We start from the raw sequence: 18302 nt of genomic DNA, 5'->3' as shown, positions 1-18302 counted from the left end.
ATGCAAAAGCGAAAGAATAAAACATATCAATTTATTTTATTAGTATCAAATCATTAGCGTTGTACAATGACAGGTCGCACATTTATGACGATGTCAACATTGACCAATTGGAGGAAAGAACGAAACAGCGGTCTAGTTTTTGACCAATGGGAAGCGGTTTGGTTGCTAGTTGTCCGTATTTGACGACGCAAGCTTGTGCACAAAACAGCGCGTGAAAATGGTGAGTTTATGTATTTTGTGTGTTAATATGAACATTTTCAGGCGAATTTTTTTTAAAAGTTTTGTTTTGTAAAAATGTTTAAAATTGAGAGTCCGAAATATATTACTTTTACTATATGATTAGTCTTGAGAATGTTGTACGAGCTAGCTAGCTTAATTAGCTTAACGTTAATACACACATTCACGTAATAGATGGCTCGCGCTGCCTTTATGTTTTATACGTTGTAAACTAGGATAAAGCACTAATGTACAGAGATATTGATCTGATGATGTGAGCCTTAATAAAGTGCTTTCTGCTCAAAGCTACAAGCATGTACCATGTCAAGCGAGTGAGCAAGCATGTCATGCAAGGACACAGAAAACCTTCAGAAAGCACCAACACAGCTGAAGGGTCTCTTTTGCTTTTGTTGCAGTTTCTATTCTCACCCCATGTCACACGAGTTTCTTACATTTTTACATTAGTCTCCCTTCCAACTCTAGAAATCAGCCCGTCATGTGGACTGCCTTTAAAATGCCCCTAGGTGTAAATGAATGTCTAAATGTGTGTCCTTAGTGCCCTGCATTGCTGTATGTGTGTTCCCTGTATCCAGTGATAAACAAGTATAAAATACTGAAGATGCAAAGATTAAATAGTACTAGGCCTGGGTACTAGGGATGGGACTCACCAGGCACCACTCGATATGATGATATCGTGATACTTGGGTGTCAATTTCGATGTGTAATGCAATTTTGAATCATTATGGTTTCTTAAATATCATGAATTGATTTAAAAATTTTCTATTTTGATGCAATCCTGAATAAGCGTTTCAGGAAATCGGCTTAAAAATCAATTGTAATCAGAATCTAGAGGAATAAATGGAGGTAACATGTGGTTCTGCCCGTGTGCGGATTCTGACCCTGCATGCGACCATCACCTGTGAATAAAATCAGCAATCAACTTGCTGCCGCCCCTCATGCTGTTACTCTGTTTCACCAGATATATTATTACCTCACAGTATAACATAAAAAGTGATGATTCTGTCAATTGTTACATTTGAATATGCTGCCCTCTGTCTCACCGAGAGGGATGCACGCTAAGTGGGATTTCAGTAGCTTTAGTGGGGGGCGTTTGTGACCCCCTTACATAATATCTTACAAATTTGATGCCTTCTGCTATTTGTACAAACCTCACCTATCCGTACAAACAAACAGAATTTTATATAAATGGTAACTTTTATATTTTGATTTTTGAATCTGGATGAGCTCAAGAAAAAAAAAAAAATAATAAAACTAACCTGTACTATAATTTAAGGGACCTTTAAGTACTCTTTGGATAAATGTAAGAATCCCTGCTCTAGATTATTGCAGAAATAATCATTATATATTTATTTATTTATGGCACGAAAGCTGTATTGATATTTAATTGTGTGCTGTCATCTTTGTCCTACAGCTTTTCTACTCGTTCTTCAAGTCCCTAGTCGGGAAAGACGTTGTGGTAGAGTTAAAAAATGACTTAAGGTAAAAAAACATATGTATTTTTTATTTTATCTCCCTTTGATATGCTCCAGACCCCTTAAACCCTACACAGTATAAGTGTTGTGGAAAATGAATAATATTGGTAATGCCTAATATTATATGATTATAGTGAGCGTGATTAGCATTTTATTGTCATCTCGCAACATGTACTAAGGCTGCTTTAAGAATCTGTCACAGCTTGTCCACTAACTTCAGTCTCTTTTTATTTGCAGCATTTGTGGAACCTTACACTCGGTAGATCAGGTGTGTTTCTATTAATAATAATAATTTTCTTTATTGTGTATTCGTTTCCATAAGCCACAGTATTTAACGCTGTCCTTTCTTCTCACAGTATCTGAACATCAAACTCACAGATATCAGCGTCACCGACCCTGAGAAGTATCCTCACATGGTTAGTAAGAGTTAAAAACGCATCCTAAAAGTCTCTTTAAATTCAGTAAATTCTGCTTAGGCTGATTTTGTCTTTGCTGTATTTAGTTGTCTGTGAAGAACTGCTTTATCCGGGGATCGGTCGTGCGCTACGTTCAGCTCCCAGCCGATGAGGTGGACACACAGCTGCTACAGGATGCAGCACGCAAAGAAGCCATGCAGCAGAAACAATGATTCATCTGGTTGCTTTTGGTGGACTTGTTTTAAAAAAAAAAAAAAATAACAGCATTGGTTTAACTTTTTCTTTTAAGCTCTGATTTTGTATAGTATTGATTTATAAAATGCTGTATGTTTTTTCAGTACATGTTAACTTGAGTGGCTGATATGTAGACAAAGGAGTTTCACTCATTACACTTCAGGTGTGGTTGATGTTTTATAAAAACACCTGGGGTTCCTTGGGTTTTGACTTTTTCAAAGTTAAGTTATAATACTTGGCCCATCATTGTTTATATGTTTAAATAAATTTTATTCCTTTTTTTTTTTTTTACTTAATCAGAAAAAAAGATGGATCCCCAAAAACACAGTGAAGTGTTTTGCTTCTGTTCTGTTGAAAATAAAACTAATATCATATTGAACAGCTGTGGTAATGCTTCAATACTCATGACTTTACATGAACATTATCTGGTAAGACCCCCATCAGGTGCACTTTTCCACAGCAACTTGTGGAATTTCTAGTTGTCTTTAAAAACAGAGGGTCTCTGTTCGAGTGTCAGCTGGGCCACGTATTACAAAACTGGATTAGTAGATTCGGGTGTCTTGGGAGCATGCGTCTGTGTGAGATTTCTTCCAGTAGTACGTGAATTGGTGACTCAAAATTGCGGTATGTGTGTCTTTAAGTGCATGGTGATCCCATCCAGGGTGTATTCCCTTACCTATTCCAAGATAGCATCTGGATTTTACATGACCAGGATAACTGTTAAATGAGGATGAATAAATCAGTTAATAGTGTTTTTGGAACTATAACATGAAATTTGGTGCGGATGTGTGTTCCTCAGGGTGCTACGTAGAAAAAAAACCTGATTTAAAGCATAATTGCTTTGCTCTGGTCCAGGGAAAAACCCTGTCCTACACATTTTAATGTTATTCTCTCGCCCACCATGTCTGATTTGACTAGTCAGCTAATTAACAGCTTAGTTAACATGGCTTTGTTAGGGCAGAGAAAATAAATTGGTAAAACTGGGTGTTAAATCAGGGCAGACATAAAAATGTGCCCTGGAAACTCCAGGACCAGGACTGCTAAGCTGGGATCTAGTGCAGTTTTGCTTAGTCCTAGTCCTGGACTATCCACTGCTGATTTTTATGTCTTCCCTGATTTAACACACCAAACTCTACTCATAAGATTATTCATTAATGAATTTTGCATAGGCTTTGTTAAAGCAGGAAACATCTGACACCTGATGATTATGATTAAACTTTTAATGGTGTAAGGTGGGAAAACTAACTGGACCATTACTAGTGAACGCTGACAGGCTCTGGGAGAGCAAAAAAGGTAGAAGTGCAATTAAAGATTAAGTAATGTCATTTAACAGAAGCAATGCCACTTTGGGGTTAAGCGAGATTGTGTTAACTTGAATTTTAGTTAATCATTTAATTATACATCTGTAAGCTTGCATTGTTGGAGGGGAAGCATTTAAAGTTAGCTGATTAAGTACTATGGTTGCTTTCATGTTGAATTCTCCTTCAGAGTTTAGAGATGCCCAGTCAGGCATTGCGTTTTCTCACTTCAAGTTTCAGTAACTTTGCCATTATGGATAGAAAGTTAAATGTTGGTGGAATTTCTCACAGATAATGTTTGCTGCTTTAGCAGTGCAGCTAATCTATCCTTATTCTAAATCAAGGGAACGTAAGAGCCTTGCTTGTTTTTATGATTATTTGTTTACACCACAGATCCTTTGCCCAAGACCAAAAGCTAATATTATCTGCTAGGTTTGGACTTTCTACTCATTGTTTGTATGAAATATTATCCTTAACTTCAGTGAAGCAACTTTTGCTAAGATTGTAGTTGTCCTCCTTTAGTAAAAGGGTGTTTACATGGCCTTTAGCTAATTTGCATAGAAATGCATTGAATTCTGTTGCTTACTTAATATCATGACCTATTATAAACTGTATTTACATGTTTATTTGTAACACTTTTTTTTTCTTCTTTTAAACATGACCAAATTTTACCAGCATTAGCCGTCCAGGATGAGTCAACAAAGCAGAAATCAACGGTCATACGTTACCTGCCAACAAATAATAATAATAATCACACACTTCAAGTTCTGGCCCGTGCATGTGCTCCCAGAACCTGATGAATGGTCTTCTTTAAAACTGTTCCTTGGAATCTTAACCCCCGCCCCCTTTCTCCTGTTGTTGTACATTCAGCTGACTTTATTTTACTACCATAACGTTGCTGAGTCTAGACCTGACCAACTGAAGCAACTTCATATCATAACTCTGCCTCCAGAGGCTTGTACAGTGATCATTCTGCATGCATCGCTTCATGCACCTCTCTTCTCTGGATCGCGCTGGAATTGGGTCAATCTGAACTCATCAAATCACATGATTTTTTTTCTTTCCTCCAAAGCTTTTTTTTGTGTTGATTAGATTTATTAACAAGTGTGCTTTTCTTTTCTTTTTTTTTTAATGACCACATATTTTTAGATGCAATCCTGTAAGTTCTCAGCACGTTGTATGCTTTTACTTTCACTTTGCTTTTTACCATGCAACTTCACCCAGTTTCATCTCAATTCATGATTTTTTTTTTTTCCAACCACATTTCTTCCGCAAAGTTAATGATTCAGCACTATCCAGGTTTTGATAATGAGTTGAAGGGTTCTTAACCCAGTTCCAGCAATTTCAAATCTCCATAGTTGATTTCTTTGCTTGATGAAGCCAAGTTTTTTGACCCTTCTAAAATGCTGACTGTTTTTGGGGGCCAGGCAGTATATTTTACTTACAGTATATCATGAATGCAGGGTATACTACAGATGACTGGTGTTTATGTGGGGTGTTCAAGTGAAACTGGGACTTGGGATGAAATTTCTCATGAATGGAATGGATTCACATTACAAGAACACGGTCTGGAGTCCTTTACAGTTCTGACATTTTACATGTTTGAGTCATTAAAGGAGTTCCTGGGAGGCCAGCATTCCTGATGTGAAGTAGGCATCACATCATGGCTCTGGTCTTGTGAGAAACTTTTCCATCTTGGTGTCCAAGCAGTAGTGAGGTGCTGTGATAAGTGCATTAGTGTAGCAGAGGATTATAAAAGGAGTTTTTACTCTCATAACTGTGTTCTGTTTTTTTTTTTTTTTTTTTGTACAGTCCTAGTTTGACTTGAACATCCATGATATTAGTTTTGTCAACTAGCAGACAAAAAATTTAATTTTTTTTTAACATTTTCCCCATGCACATGTCGACCAGATTCTATGTTTGGTTTTTCGACTTGCAGAATTTTAAGAATAATTTGTGGTCACTTTATTATTATTATTTATTTTATTTTTATTTTAATTCAGAAAGCGATCATCATGGACAAGAGTTTTGGCATGGAAGGCATTATGCAACATCCTCAGAATGCTTCAGAAACCAGCATGAATGAAGACCAAGTATGTGCTTTTCATATTTCATCTGTGAATGTACTTGATACATACTTTAATATGTTTGCACTTTAAATCAGCATTTTATTACCTTAAATAATATGTCTCCTTTAAAAATGTTTCTTGGCATTTAAAACTTTTTTTTCCTCCATCTTTTTTTTTTTTTTTTCTAAGATTGAAGGAAATTTCAGTGACAGGCCTGTGTTTAACTCCTCAATATGTGACCTATCAGATGAAGAGGTATACATAATGACAACTTTATTGTTGGATCAGCGGTCATAAACTTGTTTGTTTTGGGGGCTTTTTGTTGGTTACTTGCATGCTTGAATCTTTTTAGATTTCGACAAAGAAAGACAAGCACATGAGGCTCGGCCCTGAAGACCTCAATGACACCATTCCCTATAATTATTGACTGGCAGCATCCATAAAGTGTGTCTTGAAATATTTTCTGAACTTGCATGGAATGTTTTTATTAAACTGAACTTTTATTTAAATTTATATAAAAAAAATAAAATTTATAAATAATTACCAAGACTGAATATTGTGATTATAACATACGTGTTTAAGTTTCGGCAGCATGGTGGTGTAGTGGTTTGCACCATGGGCTCGTACTGCCAGGGTCAAGGTTCGAGTCTGTGTGTGTGTGGAGGTTGCATGTTCTCCCAATGGCTAGGTGGGTTATCTTTGGGTACTCGGGTTTCGTCTTCTCCCACAGTCCTGAGACATGCAAGGTAGGCATTTCCAAATTGTCCATTGTGTGTGTTTCTGCCTATATGTTCCAAGCCAGGTTGAGTAGTGAGGTGCAGAAACATCTATTTGTAAAAAAGGTAAAGTGAATAGCCATCCATAGTGTCCATGGAAAGAAAGAAATGAGCTTTTATTTTTCTTCTGTAGATGCATCAACTGATGTGCTAAAGAATTGTAGGAGCATTTTTGTTTTTCAGTGAAGACATCCGGCAAGAATGGCGGTGCCCAAAAAGGGGGAAATATAACCATCTTTACAGTAAATTTAAAGGGATATGGTACCTTTTGTGGTATTGGACATACAATAAACTATTGAAAGCCAGTTACTGTACCCTTTGAATTTAAATGGTTCAATTCATGGTGTTGGCTACTGATGGGGCCACTTTACATGCCAGTATATTCGCTTTTTGTCTGTCATTTGAAACTATTGTTTAATGCGTAATCCTTGTAATTTACATTAATGGACACATGGGTTTAAGTTCTTTAATCCACTATGTTTTCAATTTTGCAGTTGATTTAATTCAGTGCAAATGAGCTTGAGGCTCAGTTACAGCAGTGATCTTATGCTTTTCCTTATAATACTTCATCATACAACACCTATAAATAATATGCAGTATATCCCACTGACCATGAACATTTCATCTGTGACACAGAAGTTACCAAGTCTGCACACTACACTCTTGCTGTTTTTCTTGAATTGCATTAATTCTTTTTCTATACCAGCAGCTCTGACTGTTGTAATTCAGCTCACATGTTCATATGAATATGCATGTTCTAGTGCATTGTTTCTTTCTGTAACTCATTGACTGTAAATAGCTGCTAAAGTGCAACTGATACTAATTAACCTCTTTTGCAAACAATTGGATGTAACTGTAAGTGGAACAAGGTATGGCATGTCATTCTTTAATAAATAATCAAATTGTTGGTAAAAGGTTGTGGTATGAGAGGAATGAAACTCTTTAGGATGTACAGTTACTGGAAAACAATTACACCATTCCACTGTTGATTATTTTCCTATAAAAGAACCGTGTTCGCAAAAGGGAAATAAGAAGTTGGTGGTGCAGTGTTTCTGTTATGGGTTTTCACTACCTCCTGGATGTGCAGGTTTAGTTGCTTACTTCCTTTTTTTTTCGTGTGCGACTCTCTAACAACTTCACTATTGTTGCTGCTTGCATATAGCTTTTCCATTGCGTGTACTTACATGACCATTCAGTAGTCTTGGTTCCTCAAAGTCCTCTCCTGGAGGACCACACCTCTGCTATCACTGTGAGCCCACAAAGTCGTGAAGTATATAAAAATACCTGGAACGCTAAGACGTTTATCTACACTAATATCCCAATTCAATTCACTAGGGTAGGATAGTTCCCTGTTAAGGAACCTAAGTCTAATGTAACTGGCAGTACTATGGTTAAACTTGGCTGAGTTGTGAGAAATTGACAGAGTAAGAAGGACTTTGAGAAAATGCACGTTTAGAGGAATTCATGCCTCGAACTGTTAAGTGTGTGTTCCTCTTTTTCTGAAGCTGTGGCGTGGAATAATTTACATTTATTTAACAAACCCTTCCAAAAAGTGCTTTCATATCGCTCTCTCACCTTCATTAACAATAACATGAGGTGCACTAATATCTCAGCATGTCCTCATGATTGTGTTGTCCTGCACTCGGGGTTAGAGACCGGGCTCAACACAACATTCATACGCCTGATGTGCTCAGACCAGCTTTAAAAAAAATCCCTTCATGGCATTCTTACTTTGTGCATGTTGTACTTAATAATTTTTCTTTTTTTTTTTTTTTTGGCTCCTTGCGGTTTCCAGGGACTTTTAACACGGATACTTTTTTACTTCCTCTCAGCAAAATCTGTGTTTAACCCAAGTATATTTTAATCTCATTGGTACTTTCCCTACTGTTGTCCTCAGTTTTAAATTCCTCTTAGTATATTTTTATGTTCATACAGAATTTTAGTTTTTCCTGTTGCCTTTGGCTCGTTTGAGAGATACGTAGGGCTACTTTGTGGCATGTGTGAAAACTGATAAAAATGAACTGAAAAAACCTGCGGTGCTCCAGCATTTGACTTTGAATGCCTGGCTTCTAGTAAAGAAAAACTGCTTTATAAACAGTCCAGCTCCTGAGCTTAACTACATGCAGAGAAGGGCAAATTAATAATAATTTATATAAATATAATATAGAAATAAGTATTCTCTCTCTCTCTCTCTATTTGTATTTCCCTCTATAATAGTAATTTCACCGAATGTAATGAGGTATTTTATGTGAGGGTGTAGTTCAGAGTAATGGAGTCATTAAATTCATTACATGTTAAAACAAAGAGGCCTTACTCCAGAATTGTACATAGAAATTCAATACTTTTATTTTACATTCATACACATATACAATTAGCTTAATGCATTTTAGAAAAAGCCCAATCCCAAACAGAGTCTTAAAGATGCACAGCTCGAGCAATAATAATCTTGCTTTTTTTTCTTTTAAATTTGAACTGGTGAAAAGCATGTATAAAAACATGTACACACATGAAATGAGGGGAAAAACAACAAAAACAGGACAAGTGGTGTCCTTCGGCTGTACCTTAGCAGAGTAACAGAAAGCAATTCAGTCACCACTGAGAAAGGCACCTTGAATACACAGTGTGTATACGTAGAGGGCAAAAAGCGCAGTAATACAACCTTTACTGTAGCTTCTAGAACAATGACAAAAAATGTAAACCTTCACTTGCTAACAAAGAGTCGCGTTTCTATACAAACACAGTTGAAGTGAAATAAGCCTCGTACCGTAGCCGTATCAGTTTTTAATGCATATTTTAATTTTTAATTAAAGATTGGCTCTGCCAGCAGAGCGCAATCTTGGGAATATAACTATGCATTAGATCACACTTCTTTGCAGTTTGTTACTTTAATGAACATTGACCTGTTGCAACCCATCTCATGCAATGTTTTACACTTTGAGAGCAGCCATTATTCTCATATACAAATAAGCCCAATTATAGGCACAGCCAAAATGTGACTTTGTAAAGGAGGCCATTCTAGTGTGGTGTATCCTGTACACATAAAAATCTCTGGACACAAGTCTTTACACTGCCATAAAATATACCAACCTTCGATTAAAATTCCAATACTTTCCGAAAAAGTAACTTCTTTGATATAAAATACTGTATTCTCAAAAATTGGATTCATTTTTTACATTCCACCCTCCTTTTTTTTTTTCAACAAAATAAAGCTTTTTTAATAACTGAAAGCTTAAAAACACTCAACATTACTGTATATTTATATGCAAATATAAACATTAAAGTGACAAGAGACCTTATGTGGTTCTATGTTCACATATAGAGAAAACCCGTAGAATGGCATTAAATGCCTCGATTCTTTTACATTTTTTTTCTTCTTCTTCTTGTCTGATCAACACAGTGTGGCACTACAGTTTTAGATGATTGTCCAAATAGGGCTCAGAGGATGCTGTGGTTTGGCCCTGTGTGTGTGTTTTGTGTGCGCGCACACACATTGTGTGCATGTTCAGCAGGCCTTGGTCAAATCGGGCAGATCTGCTGTGGACACACGGTACTGGATCTTGGTGTTGGTGATGGCACCATGCTTCTGTCGCAAGTGCAGCCGAAGCTGGCTCTTATGGCGAAAGTGCAAGTTGCATTTCTCACACTGCAGAACAAACACAAAACCTTCGTCAAGACAAGTTCAGGTATTTGTATTACACTTCATGTTTGTAAAGCAGTTTCTCTCTGGTTAAGGTGCTTCTCGCTGTACTCACATGGTAAGGTTTTTCTCCTGTGTGTATGCGCAGATGACTCTTAAGCGTCTGCAGGTGCCGGAATCGTGTGCCACAGATTTCGCAGGGATATGGCTTTTCTCCCGTGTGGATCAGGACGTGGGCGCGCAGGTGAGCCACCTGGACAGGAAATATTAAATGTTGTAACAAAGGTAGTTTAGATTCTAAAATCTGACTGGTAAGACTTTGGATGTGCTAGATTTAGTGTATTAGATAAACTAACAGTCTAAAAATAATAACAACTCACGAAAGTTATAAGGAAGTACCTGAACAAATCGAGCCCCGCAGGTCTCACACTTGTATGGCTTTTCTCCAGAATGGATGCGCGTGTGGGTCTTGAGGTTAGCTGGTCGATTGAACTGTGCGCCGCAGATGTTGCATCGATACGGCTTCTCTCCTGTAAAGTGAACAGGAGCGCTTTAGGGATAGATCTATAAACTGCAGCAGAAGGTCCACTGAGATCATTGTGTCTTTCTCTTTTACCTGTGTGTACCGTCTTGTGGCTCGCGAGGTTTCCCTTGTAGCGGAACGCTGCTTGGCAACGGTCACATTTGTATGGCTTGTCGCTGTGCACCTGAAGCATGTGGCGTTTTAAGACTTCCTCCTCTATGAATTTGGAGTCACATTCGTTACAAAAGTAGGTACCGTTTTCTGTACACGAAAAAAAAAAAATACACAAATGATGAAATTATTTAGGTATGTCCACTGAAATTTAAACAGTACATTCAAATGGTTTAGGTCTAAACCAGGGTGGAAACGTTTAATAGCTTCCAGTGCTGACTTAAATAGTAATATTAACTTCTTCTTATAATTATTATTAATTAAGATATTGCCAATGTTAAGTTTTGGTTGATCTGTTCCTTTAAATGCTTTCAATACACACACACAAAAAAAAAGACTCACCACAGCTGGAGTCGGAATACTCAGAGTGCAGCTCAGCCATCTCCTCGTTAAGGCGTGAGCCGGGAGTGTTGGGGCAGACATCCGAGTGTTGTGGGGATTGCGAGCCACACGATGTGCACTTTAAGTGACTCATATAAAGAGAAGAGTGGCCGTCACCGTTCCTCTGTGAACCGTCCAGACTTCTGACAAAAGAATAATGTGAGGTTTATTTGGTTTGTGTCTTTTTTGTTGCCTTTTACATAGCCACTTCTGGCATTGTAACACTCAGACATTTAACTTTGACAAATTTTGGCTGAGGAGGTAAACAGTCACGGGCGTACTAGAAGATAAATGACCAAAAATTAATTCTGGGTTTTGTTGATAGGCAGTGAGTATGAAATTTGTCTCTTCAATCACTGCTGGACAATTCTACACAGTGGTCCAATTGTTATTTCTCAGGATTTTGGATTACAAATCCAGACTATTGTAAAATTGCACAGACTATTACAAAACAACCGGTACATTTTGCATGCATTTAAAGAGATACAGTGGATATATCACTATAGGAATGGAGGCAGGAGTGTGTGTGGTCTTGCTATAGAATATCTTTCATGCCAGTCTTTCTTTTATCAGATTGTATGCGTCCGTGTACAAACCTGCCATTGTTTATACAACAGCTTGTGCGCTTACCTGTTAATGATATTGTTGAGGCGGCTGACTTGGGGCACAGTGAAGTCATCTCCATGGTCAGTAATCTTTGTGCTGGCAGCCTGCATGTCTGGATGCTCAGATTCGGATGAGGGATGAAAAGCCAGCCGCTGTGGCGAGCGCATCTCAGGTTCATGAGAGCTGCTCTCTTCTTCCTTGGTGCTTTGATTGAGCACGATGAACTTGTATTTTTTCCAGTTGCGAGCCTTCGGGTCCTGCATGCCATGTGGGGTCGGGGGCTGAGAGGCATGCGAGAGTGCGGCATTCTTGCTGCTGCTCGATTCTGTCGGAGAATTGGGCTGGCAGTCTGATTTCAAAGGGCTCTGCGGGCTGCCAATCAGAGTCTTGCGCCCACTGGACGCCATACCAACAGTGTAGGGCTGCTGGCTAAGCTCGTCTTCAGCCAGAGGAGCCTGTTCTTTACCCACATCCCTCTGATGTTCCCGGGCCAGGCTCGTAAAGCCGTGCTTTCTAGAACTTGTAACAACGGACTGAGCCAAGCCTTGCAGGTTCTCCCTTTTCATTTCGTCGTTTCTTCCCAGCACGCGGGAAGAGTAGGCGTCAGAATGACATGAGCTAGAGTGGCTGGCGTTGGAGCTGCGTGTGAAGTCGTCTCCTGGCGGGCAGTGTTTGTGTTGGAGGACGCCTCCTTTGCCAAAGTCTGGGAAAGTGTTTTTGGCGTCTGTCGGCTTACAGAGGGGAAAAGGGAAAGCCTGCATCGGGAACTGGCCATAAACGTGATAGGAGCTGCTGGGAGTGTTGACTGTGTTAAATATGGCACTATATGGCCTTCCGTCACGGAATGAGCCAGATCGTCCAGCCATGTTCTCCACAACCTCATGTGGTCTGTAACCATGAACATCTTGAGGTAAGAGCAAAGGGCTGACCAGGAAATCTTCTCTGGGCAATTTGATGGAGGAGTCGCTGTAAAGAAAAAAAATATTATTGTATTATAAAATGTACTAAACTGTATCAAGTATAAAAACAATATCATAGACGCTAACAGTAGTGTCTCTAATATTCTGGACACAACTATTGTTAACACAACACTACTACTACAGGCTTCTACTAAGAGCATTACCAAGTTCTCCAGGCACTATATAATCTGAGAAATGTCAAAACTTCCATTATTGTTTCTACAAAAATAATTTGCGACACATACCTAGACTTAATGAATCTGTGGCACGTGTCAACAACGTGGTCCATCTGCAAGTAGATGGCTGTGTTCATGACTGACATAATAAGGCTCTCTTTCAGCGTGAGACGAGAAGTGTACATAAACTCCAGGAGGACTGCAAAGCCTTCTGGGTCAACCTTCGGGTCCAGACTGATGGCAGTCATGGTGCATTTTAGAGTGTCCGTGAATATTGAGTAAAAGAGCCCACTGTAGAAACAAAGCACACAGCACAAAGCACAGTTTAAAAATGGGGGGTCTCCTCAAGTCTTAAGGTATAAAGATCACAAACTAGGATTCCAGTGAAAATGTTCTAAACAAAAAGTTCTAGACATGAACATCTTAAGCATACCTGCATGCCATGAGGACGGTCTTGTGAGCGCGAAACTGCTGTCTGTTGACAAGAATTGTGACGTCTGTGAGGATGTCTCTGCTGCGCAGCCGGTTCAGGTTGAGCAGGACATCGCTGGCATGGCGTGTGAACTGGATGCAGCTGTCTGCTGCACAAGACATTTTGTCAAGATCTGTAACGAAAAGTCAAAGCAGTAAGTTTTGGTGCTGTTCACTACCTACTGGAAAGTGAAAAAAACATTGTGGGAAGTGGGCTGGGCAATTCCTTATCAAGATGTAGACATGCGAAATGAACAATAGAAGTAATGTGTTAGGCTTAATCAGTACTTTTTATTTATTTATTACTTTGAGTATGTGTTGTACTGTTGGACATAAATGAATCGATGCAATCCCACTGAGACCTTTCTTTTCAATAGGGCAATGTAGTTATTCTTTGTCAGTAATTATAAAAAAAAAAGCAGTTAACAATATTCACATAGTTAAAAATTTTTAATAATTGACCGTTCTGCTCCCAGATTTAATGCTGTATAACAAACTGGCTTCAAGAAAATTAGGCTAAACTAATTTATTTATTCTGTTGCTAAAGTTCCCGCCTGTATATACGATCATAATGCACATATACACAGAAAACGTATATTCATATTATTTTACACCATTTAATCTCATTAATGCACCTTTAAATTGTAAACGGTGTATTTTTTTTTTTTTTTTTTTTACCTTTTTCTCATTGCGTTTTTTGCTTGTTTATTTGTTGTATAGTCTGTGAACTAGATGCTGTAACAATGCTATTTCCTTTTGGGATTAATAAAGTACTCATCTATCTATATTGGTGTCCAAGTGATAAACTGTAGTTCTCATAAGAGCCACGAGGTGGCGACAGAGACAAAATAATCCGGAACCCGAGGACATCTCTTCTCAAATGTTTTGCATTATTAACTTCATGAATTTTCAGACATTTTATAGGCAGGATTTTACACAGACTTTATATTTCAGAAGTAGAAATCGAATTTAAAGCCAGAAATGTGCTCTAACGCCGCAACAAACGGCTAACAAAAGGATGGGGGTTGGATGTTTTATTTACTGACTGATATAAAAGTTATCACTTAAAAAAAATAAAAATAAACAATCACATTAGACGTTTTGTTTTCATCTTAAACCGTGAGAAATATAATACGAGAGCTTTTAATTGTGCTGTAAACCTGTTTGACGGGGTTCAGACATTACGTATCGGCTTTGAGAGGAATTGCGCTTCAGTGTCCTAGCAACACTTAAACTCAGAAAGGGGTGCGCGAGCGCGCGCGCGCAGAGACATGGAAATCAACAGGTCGTTAATATCAGGACTAAACCAACATAGGTGATATCTAACATTCGTTACATATTTCATATGCATTTACACACATACACACACCGGGTGACTTAGGTAAGCTATTTCAAATATTTTTTACTAGCTAACGAAAACACCAGCTGAGCAGTCCAAAACATCACGTCCATTCCATCTAACCCGATCAGTTAAATGTGATTTATCTGATCGGGCTTACTGAGGTGTGATATTCCTCACTTCAAAACAACCTGTTGCATCAGAAGCACTAATTCAGAAACTGTTCAGGTAGCTGCTCAGAGGTAGCTGGATTTCTCCGCAGGCAGATGTTTAAACAGATTGATATACTGTATACACTATAATCATAGATATAAAAGCACTTCTGAATTTCAGGGTTTTTCCCCCTTCTAAACAGGGTCCTACACTTTAATCTCTATCTAAGCTTCTCATGTCGCTTTTCATACAAAAATATATCCAAACTCTTTCAGACTAGAAAGCACTTAGATGTGCGCAAAGCCTGACATGATCAGAACTTTATTCTCTACTTTACAATTTGCACACAAAGTCGTGTAGATAGTCGTGTTTTTTGTCTAATTGGCTGCTTTATCTCACTGTAGTCTGTTACAATTTTCAAATCGAATACGGTCTAACAAAACTTTGATTGTTGCCAATTAATAAGAAAATGCATTGATCAAAACAGAGCCTGACCACGCGTTACCATGGTTACTCCGGGCGGCATTCAATTTGCACAGCCCGGTCAGGCGGGTAACAACAGAGCGCGGTTTGGGACGCAGCTAAAGGCGGGATGAGGTCATGGCGCGTTTGGTCCCAAAACCCAGCATGTCTTTGGTCAACGACCGACTGCGCGCAACACACACACTGTCCCAAACCTGCACGCGCACTTTCTCATCACTGTTGCAACCACAAGATGTCACTAAGTGTTTAATATTGGTCGACCTGACCGCTTAGTAACCAACCCCTATCAATTAAAACACAGGTTCACAGTCATGGTCGTGGAGTACCCCGTGTCCTGCGGTGTGTTTTCCCCCCTACACTAATACACCTACTTAAAATGTAAATTAGCTAATTAGTGTTTTATGGTGGACCTGTTAATTAACAGGATTAATAACCAAAAAGGCGCAGGAAACTTTAATGAAAAACGACTTATTTACACTCAACCGAGCTATTCGTATTTATTAATTCTTACAGCATATTTATTGAGGAAATACTTTATCATTACTATTAATAATAATTTTAGTATTTAAAAATTACATGCACAGTTTTCTAGTCTAGTATCAAATCGAACTATACATATCAATATTAGTGCCCAAGTGTTGGCCGAACTCAACACGCAAGGTCTGATCCAGAAATAGCAAGCATGTGCGGCGGCTTCACCAACACTGATTTATGACCCTCATGCTAAATGCCAAAGTCTAGTGCACGACCTGTTTGCAAACGATTTAGTCCCACGCTAATAACGACGCAGCCCCAGAGCACGCACAGAAATCCTGCTGATGCATTTGTCATGAGAGCGAAACCTAGACCCATATGTCTGGCTGTAAAGCGCGCGCGCTGCTTACACGCGCAGGATTCCTTAGTAGGGATCGGGGAGCCGTTTGGATTCAGACCAACTTAACTTAGAGAGGGAAAAAAAACAGTTGTGGAACAAAAACAGCGCGAGCCGCTGAGTGCCAAGGTAACGGCTTGGCTCCTTTCAATAAAGGTCCGTTAACTTCGTTTAAACGCGCTCACTTTTTAGCAACAGGTTGATCTGGGGAGGGGTTTTTTTTGGCAAAAGTGTAGAAAAAAAGCAGGCTATGTGAATGGCAGAGCTAGCTACCAAATTAGTAACGTGAAGCGTCAACAGCACTGACAGCTCCGCCGTGATCCACTATTTAACACAAAACAGATGTCCCAAAAAAAGTACAAGCACCACCAACACCACAAGCGCGCTGAGTGTAAAAATCGCCCATACAGGACAAAATAATAAAAACGGTCATCAAACTGTCAGAAGGGTCAGCGCGAGACTCACAGCCCGAGCCCCGCGCGAGCCCTAATTCAGATTCAGACAGTTAACTTAATAAACAAGCGCACTCCACCACGCAATAATACCCCTCTAGACATTTCGGTGACTTTAAACTTCAGAGAGGTTTCTTCAGTTACCTAATCCTCCGGGCCAAACACATAAGTGAGCGCGTCAACATTTTCCCCGTGTTCAAACACACACACACACACGCTCGCGCTCTCTCGCTCGCGCCGCAGCCAGCCCACGACACAGAGCGAGCTCAAAAGCCCTAATAGTGTGTCTCGTGCTGCCTGCTGCTGGATCGGTCAAGGGCAAATACCACCACCACCACCAAAACGTCCTGACACAACATTCACACTGACCCGCACTTCAACTACTTCACAACAGCCTTAGCAATAAAACAGTAACAATAATAAAAATATTCTACAGAATATCTTTAACAAAACACCTGTGCGAATGAACAGTAGCACAGAACAAGCGGCACATTATTGAGAAAAAAAAAAGAATAAAAAAATCATCACCTGGTAGTGCTTTCCTAGAAACTTCTTGCATCACCACTTCTAAGAACCCCTGTTCTAAGAATCAGCAGAGCTCAATTCTCGGAATTTGAGCTTGCGGATGTACCATTTTTACAGGGCGGGGGTGTGAGGGATTTTAACACGCGTCGCTATTTCGTCTACCTCGACCCGGGATTTTTATTCATAACATTATATTAGATCATTTAACTTTATTGATTGATATTCCAGATTGGAAATGTTTATAAAAAACAAAAAACCTTTTAAATTTGATAGGATCAGGTGGCTAAGAGTGCGAATTGCTACCTCTTACTTGGATTGTTCCAGACTCAGACGGTCACGTGACCCGAAGAAAAAAGAAGCCTGGCAACGTAAGCCGTGGAGGCTACGTCCAAAGCCGCATACTCCCGTACTAAGTAGTATGTCAAACGCTATGGTGACACCCTATTTAGTAATGTAGTACGGGAGATGTTTAAGCCCAGCCTCAAAATTCTCAGAACTAATTTGCTATTCCGAGTCCATTCGCTGCCGTGTTAAACCCTCAGCAGCTATACACTACACCGAGAGTACACGGAGCTCCTGTTCATACGGACCGAGGAGCTTAAAACCTGTCGACCTTCTCATGTTTTTAGGTTTTATTATTATTTTGTTTGATTATTATTTTTTTTTAGAAATACGTTCCACTTTTCGTTTGGATTGCTGCTAAATAATGAGCAGGGCTTTTTATTTATTTATTTGTGTTGCCAGGATTAAGCTAAAGCCATTATTATATATTAGATTTTTTTTTTATTTCCTATACATCTTGGACTTTATATTATGTCGTGTCTCTGCCTGCGTTTGTCCTTGTCGAGCTTTATGTGTGAGAAAGGTGCATGGCATTGCTGTAAGTAATGATGGATATGCTGGTGTGAGCAAGTAAAATGTGTTTGTTTTTAACATTATTGAACATTTACACTAGTGATGAGACTAGTAAAGTAATGTTGCACAACAGAGTGAATTAGCTTAGGCTCCTGCTGTGTTAAATTACATGCTTCTCAACTAAACATTGCAACTGTT

At 39.0% G+C, this 18302-nt stretch overlaps 2 protein-coding genes and 1 long non-coding RNA gene across 5 annotated transcripts; 2 read left to right on the top strand and 1 right to left on the bottom strand.

The window, feature by feature from the left end:
- Window positions 1–131: 131 nt before the first annotated feature.
- Window positions 132–2738, top strand: smx5. Its single transcript, XM_053499067.1, has 5 exons — window positions 132–220; window positions 1649–1716; window positions 1947–1977; window positions 2066–2125; window positions 2212–2738. Exons 1-5 carry the CDS (start codon window positions 218–220, stop codon window positions 2335–2337), a joined length of 288 nt encoding a protein of 95 aa, XP_053355042.1. The 5' UTR covers window positions 132–217; the 3' UTR covers window positions 2338–2738.
- A 147-nt stretch (window positions 2739–2885) lies between these two features.
- On the top strand, window positions 2886–6269 carry LOC128526128 (uncharacterized). The gene is made up of 4 exons (XR_008360772.1): window positions 2886–2983; window positions 5661–5750; window positions 5916–5981; window positions 6079–6269. It is a non-coding gene; the product is annotated as an uncharacterized LOC128526128 (long non-coding RNA).
- Window positions 6270–8823: 2554 nt separating this feature from the next.
- bcl6aa (BCL6A transcription repressor a) lies at window positions 8824–17290 on the bottom strand. 3 transcript variants are annotated; one of them, XM_053499186.1, is made up of 9 exons: window positions 17253–17290; window positions 13389–13560; window positions 13025–13246; window positions 11845–12786; window positions 11176–11357; window positions 10756–10923; window positions 10539–10669; window positions 10255–10392; window positions 8824–10145 (listed from the first exon to the last, which is right to left on the bottom strand). In XM_053499186.1, the coding sequence occupies exons 1-9, from the start codon at window positions 17281–17283 to the stop codon at window positions 10005–10007; spliced, it is 2127 nt and encodes a 708-aa protein (XP_053355161.1). In that variant the 5' UTR covers window positions 17284–17290; the 3' UTR covers window positions 8824–10004. The 3 variants fall into 3 exon arrangements, with proteins under 3 accessions (XP_053355161.1, XP_053355162.1, XP_053355163.1); XM_053499187.1 differs by having other exon boundaries at window positions 11176–11354; XM_053499188.1 differs by lacking the exon at window positions 17253–17290 and adding an exon at window positions 14105–17196.
- Window positions 17291–18302: the final 1012 nt, after the last annotated feature.

Source organism: Clarias gariepinus, chromosome 6, assembly GCF_024256425.1.
Source record: "Clarias gariepinus isolate MV-2021 ecotype Netherlands chromosome 6, CGAR_prim_01v2, whole genome shotgun sequence".
Lineage (NCBI taxonomy): Eukaryota > Metazoa > Chordata > Actinopteri > Siluriformes > Clariidae > Clarias > Clarias gariepinus.
Note: the sequence above shows the minus strand (reverse complement) of the source record. Positions and strands in the feature narration are given on the sequence as shown.

Coding starts and splice junctions, on each gene's coding strand:
- smx5 (XM_053499067.1), top strand. Junction 1,717..1,946: donor GAGTTAAAAAATGACTTAAG/GTAAAAAAACAT, acceptor TTTTATTTGCAG/CATTTGTGGAACCTTACACT. Junction 2,126..2,211: donor CTGAGAAGTATCCTCACATG/GTTAGTAAGAGT, acceptor TGCTGTATTTAG/TTGTCTGTGAAGAACTGCTT.
- bcl6aa (XM_053499186.1), bottom strand. CDS start 17,283: ATGCAAGAAGTTTCTAGGAAAGCACTACCAG. Junction 13,561..17,252: donor TTCTAGGAAAGCACTACCAG/GTGATGATTTTT, acceptor TTTTCGTTACAG/ATCTTGACAAAATGTCTTGT. Junction 11,358..11,844: donor CTCAACAATATCATTAACAG/GTAAGCGCACAA, acceptor TTCTTTTGTCAG/AAGTCTGGACGGTTCACAGA.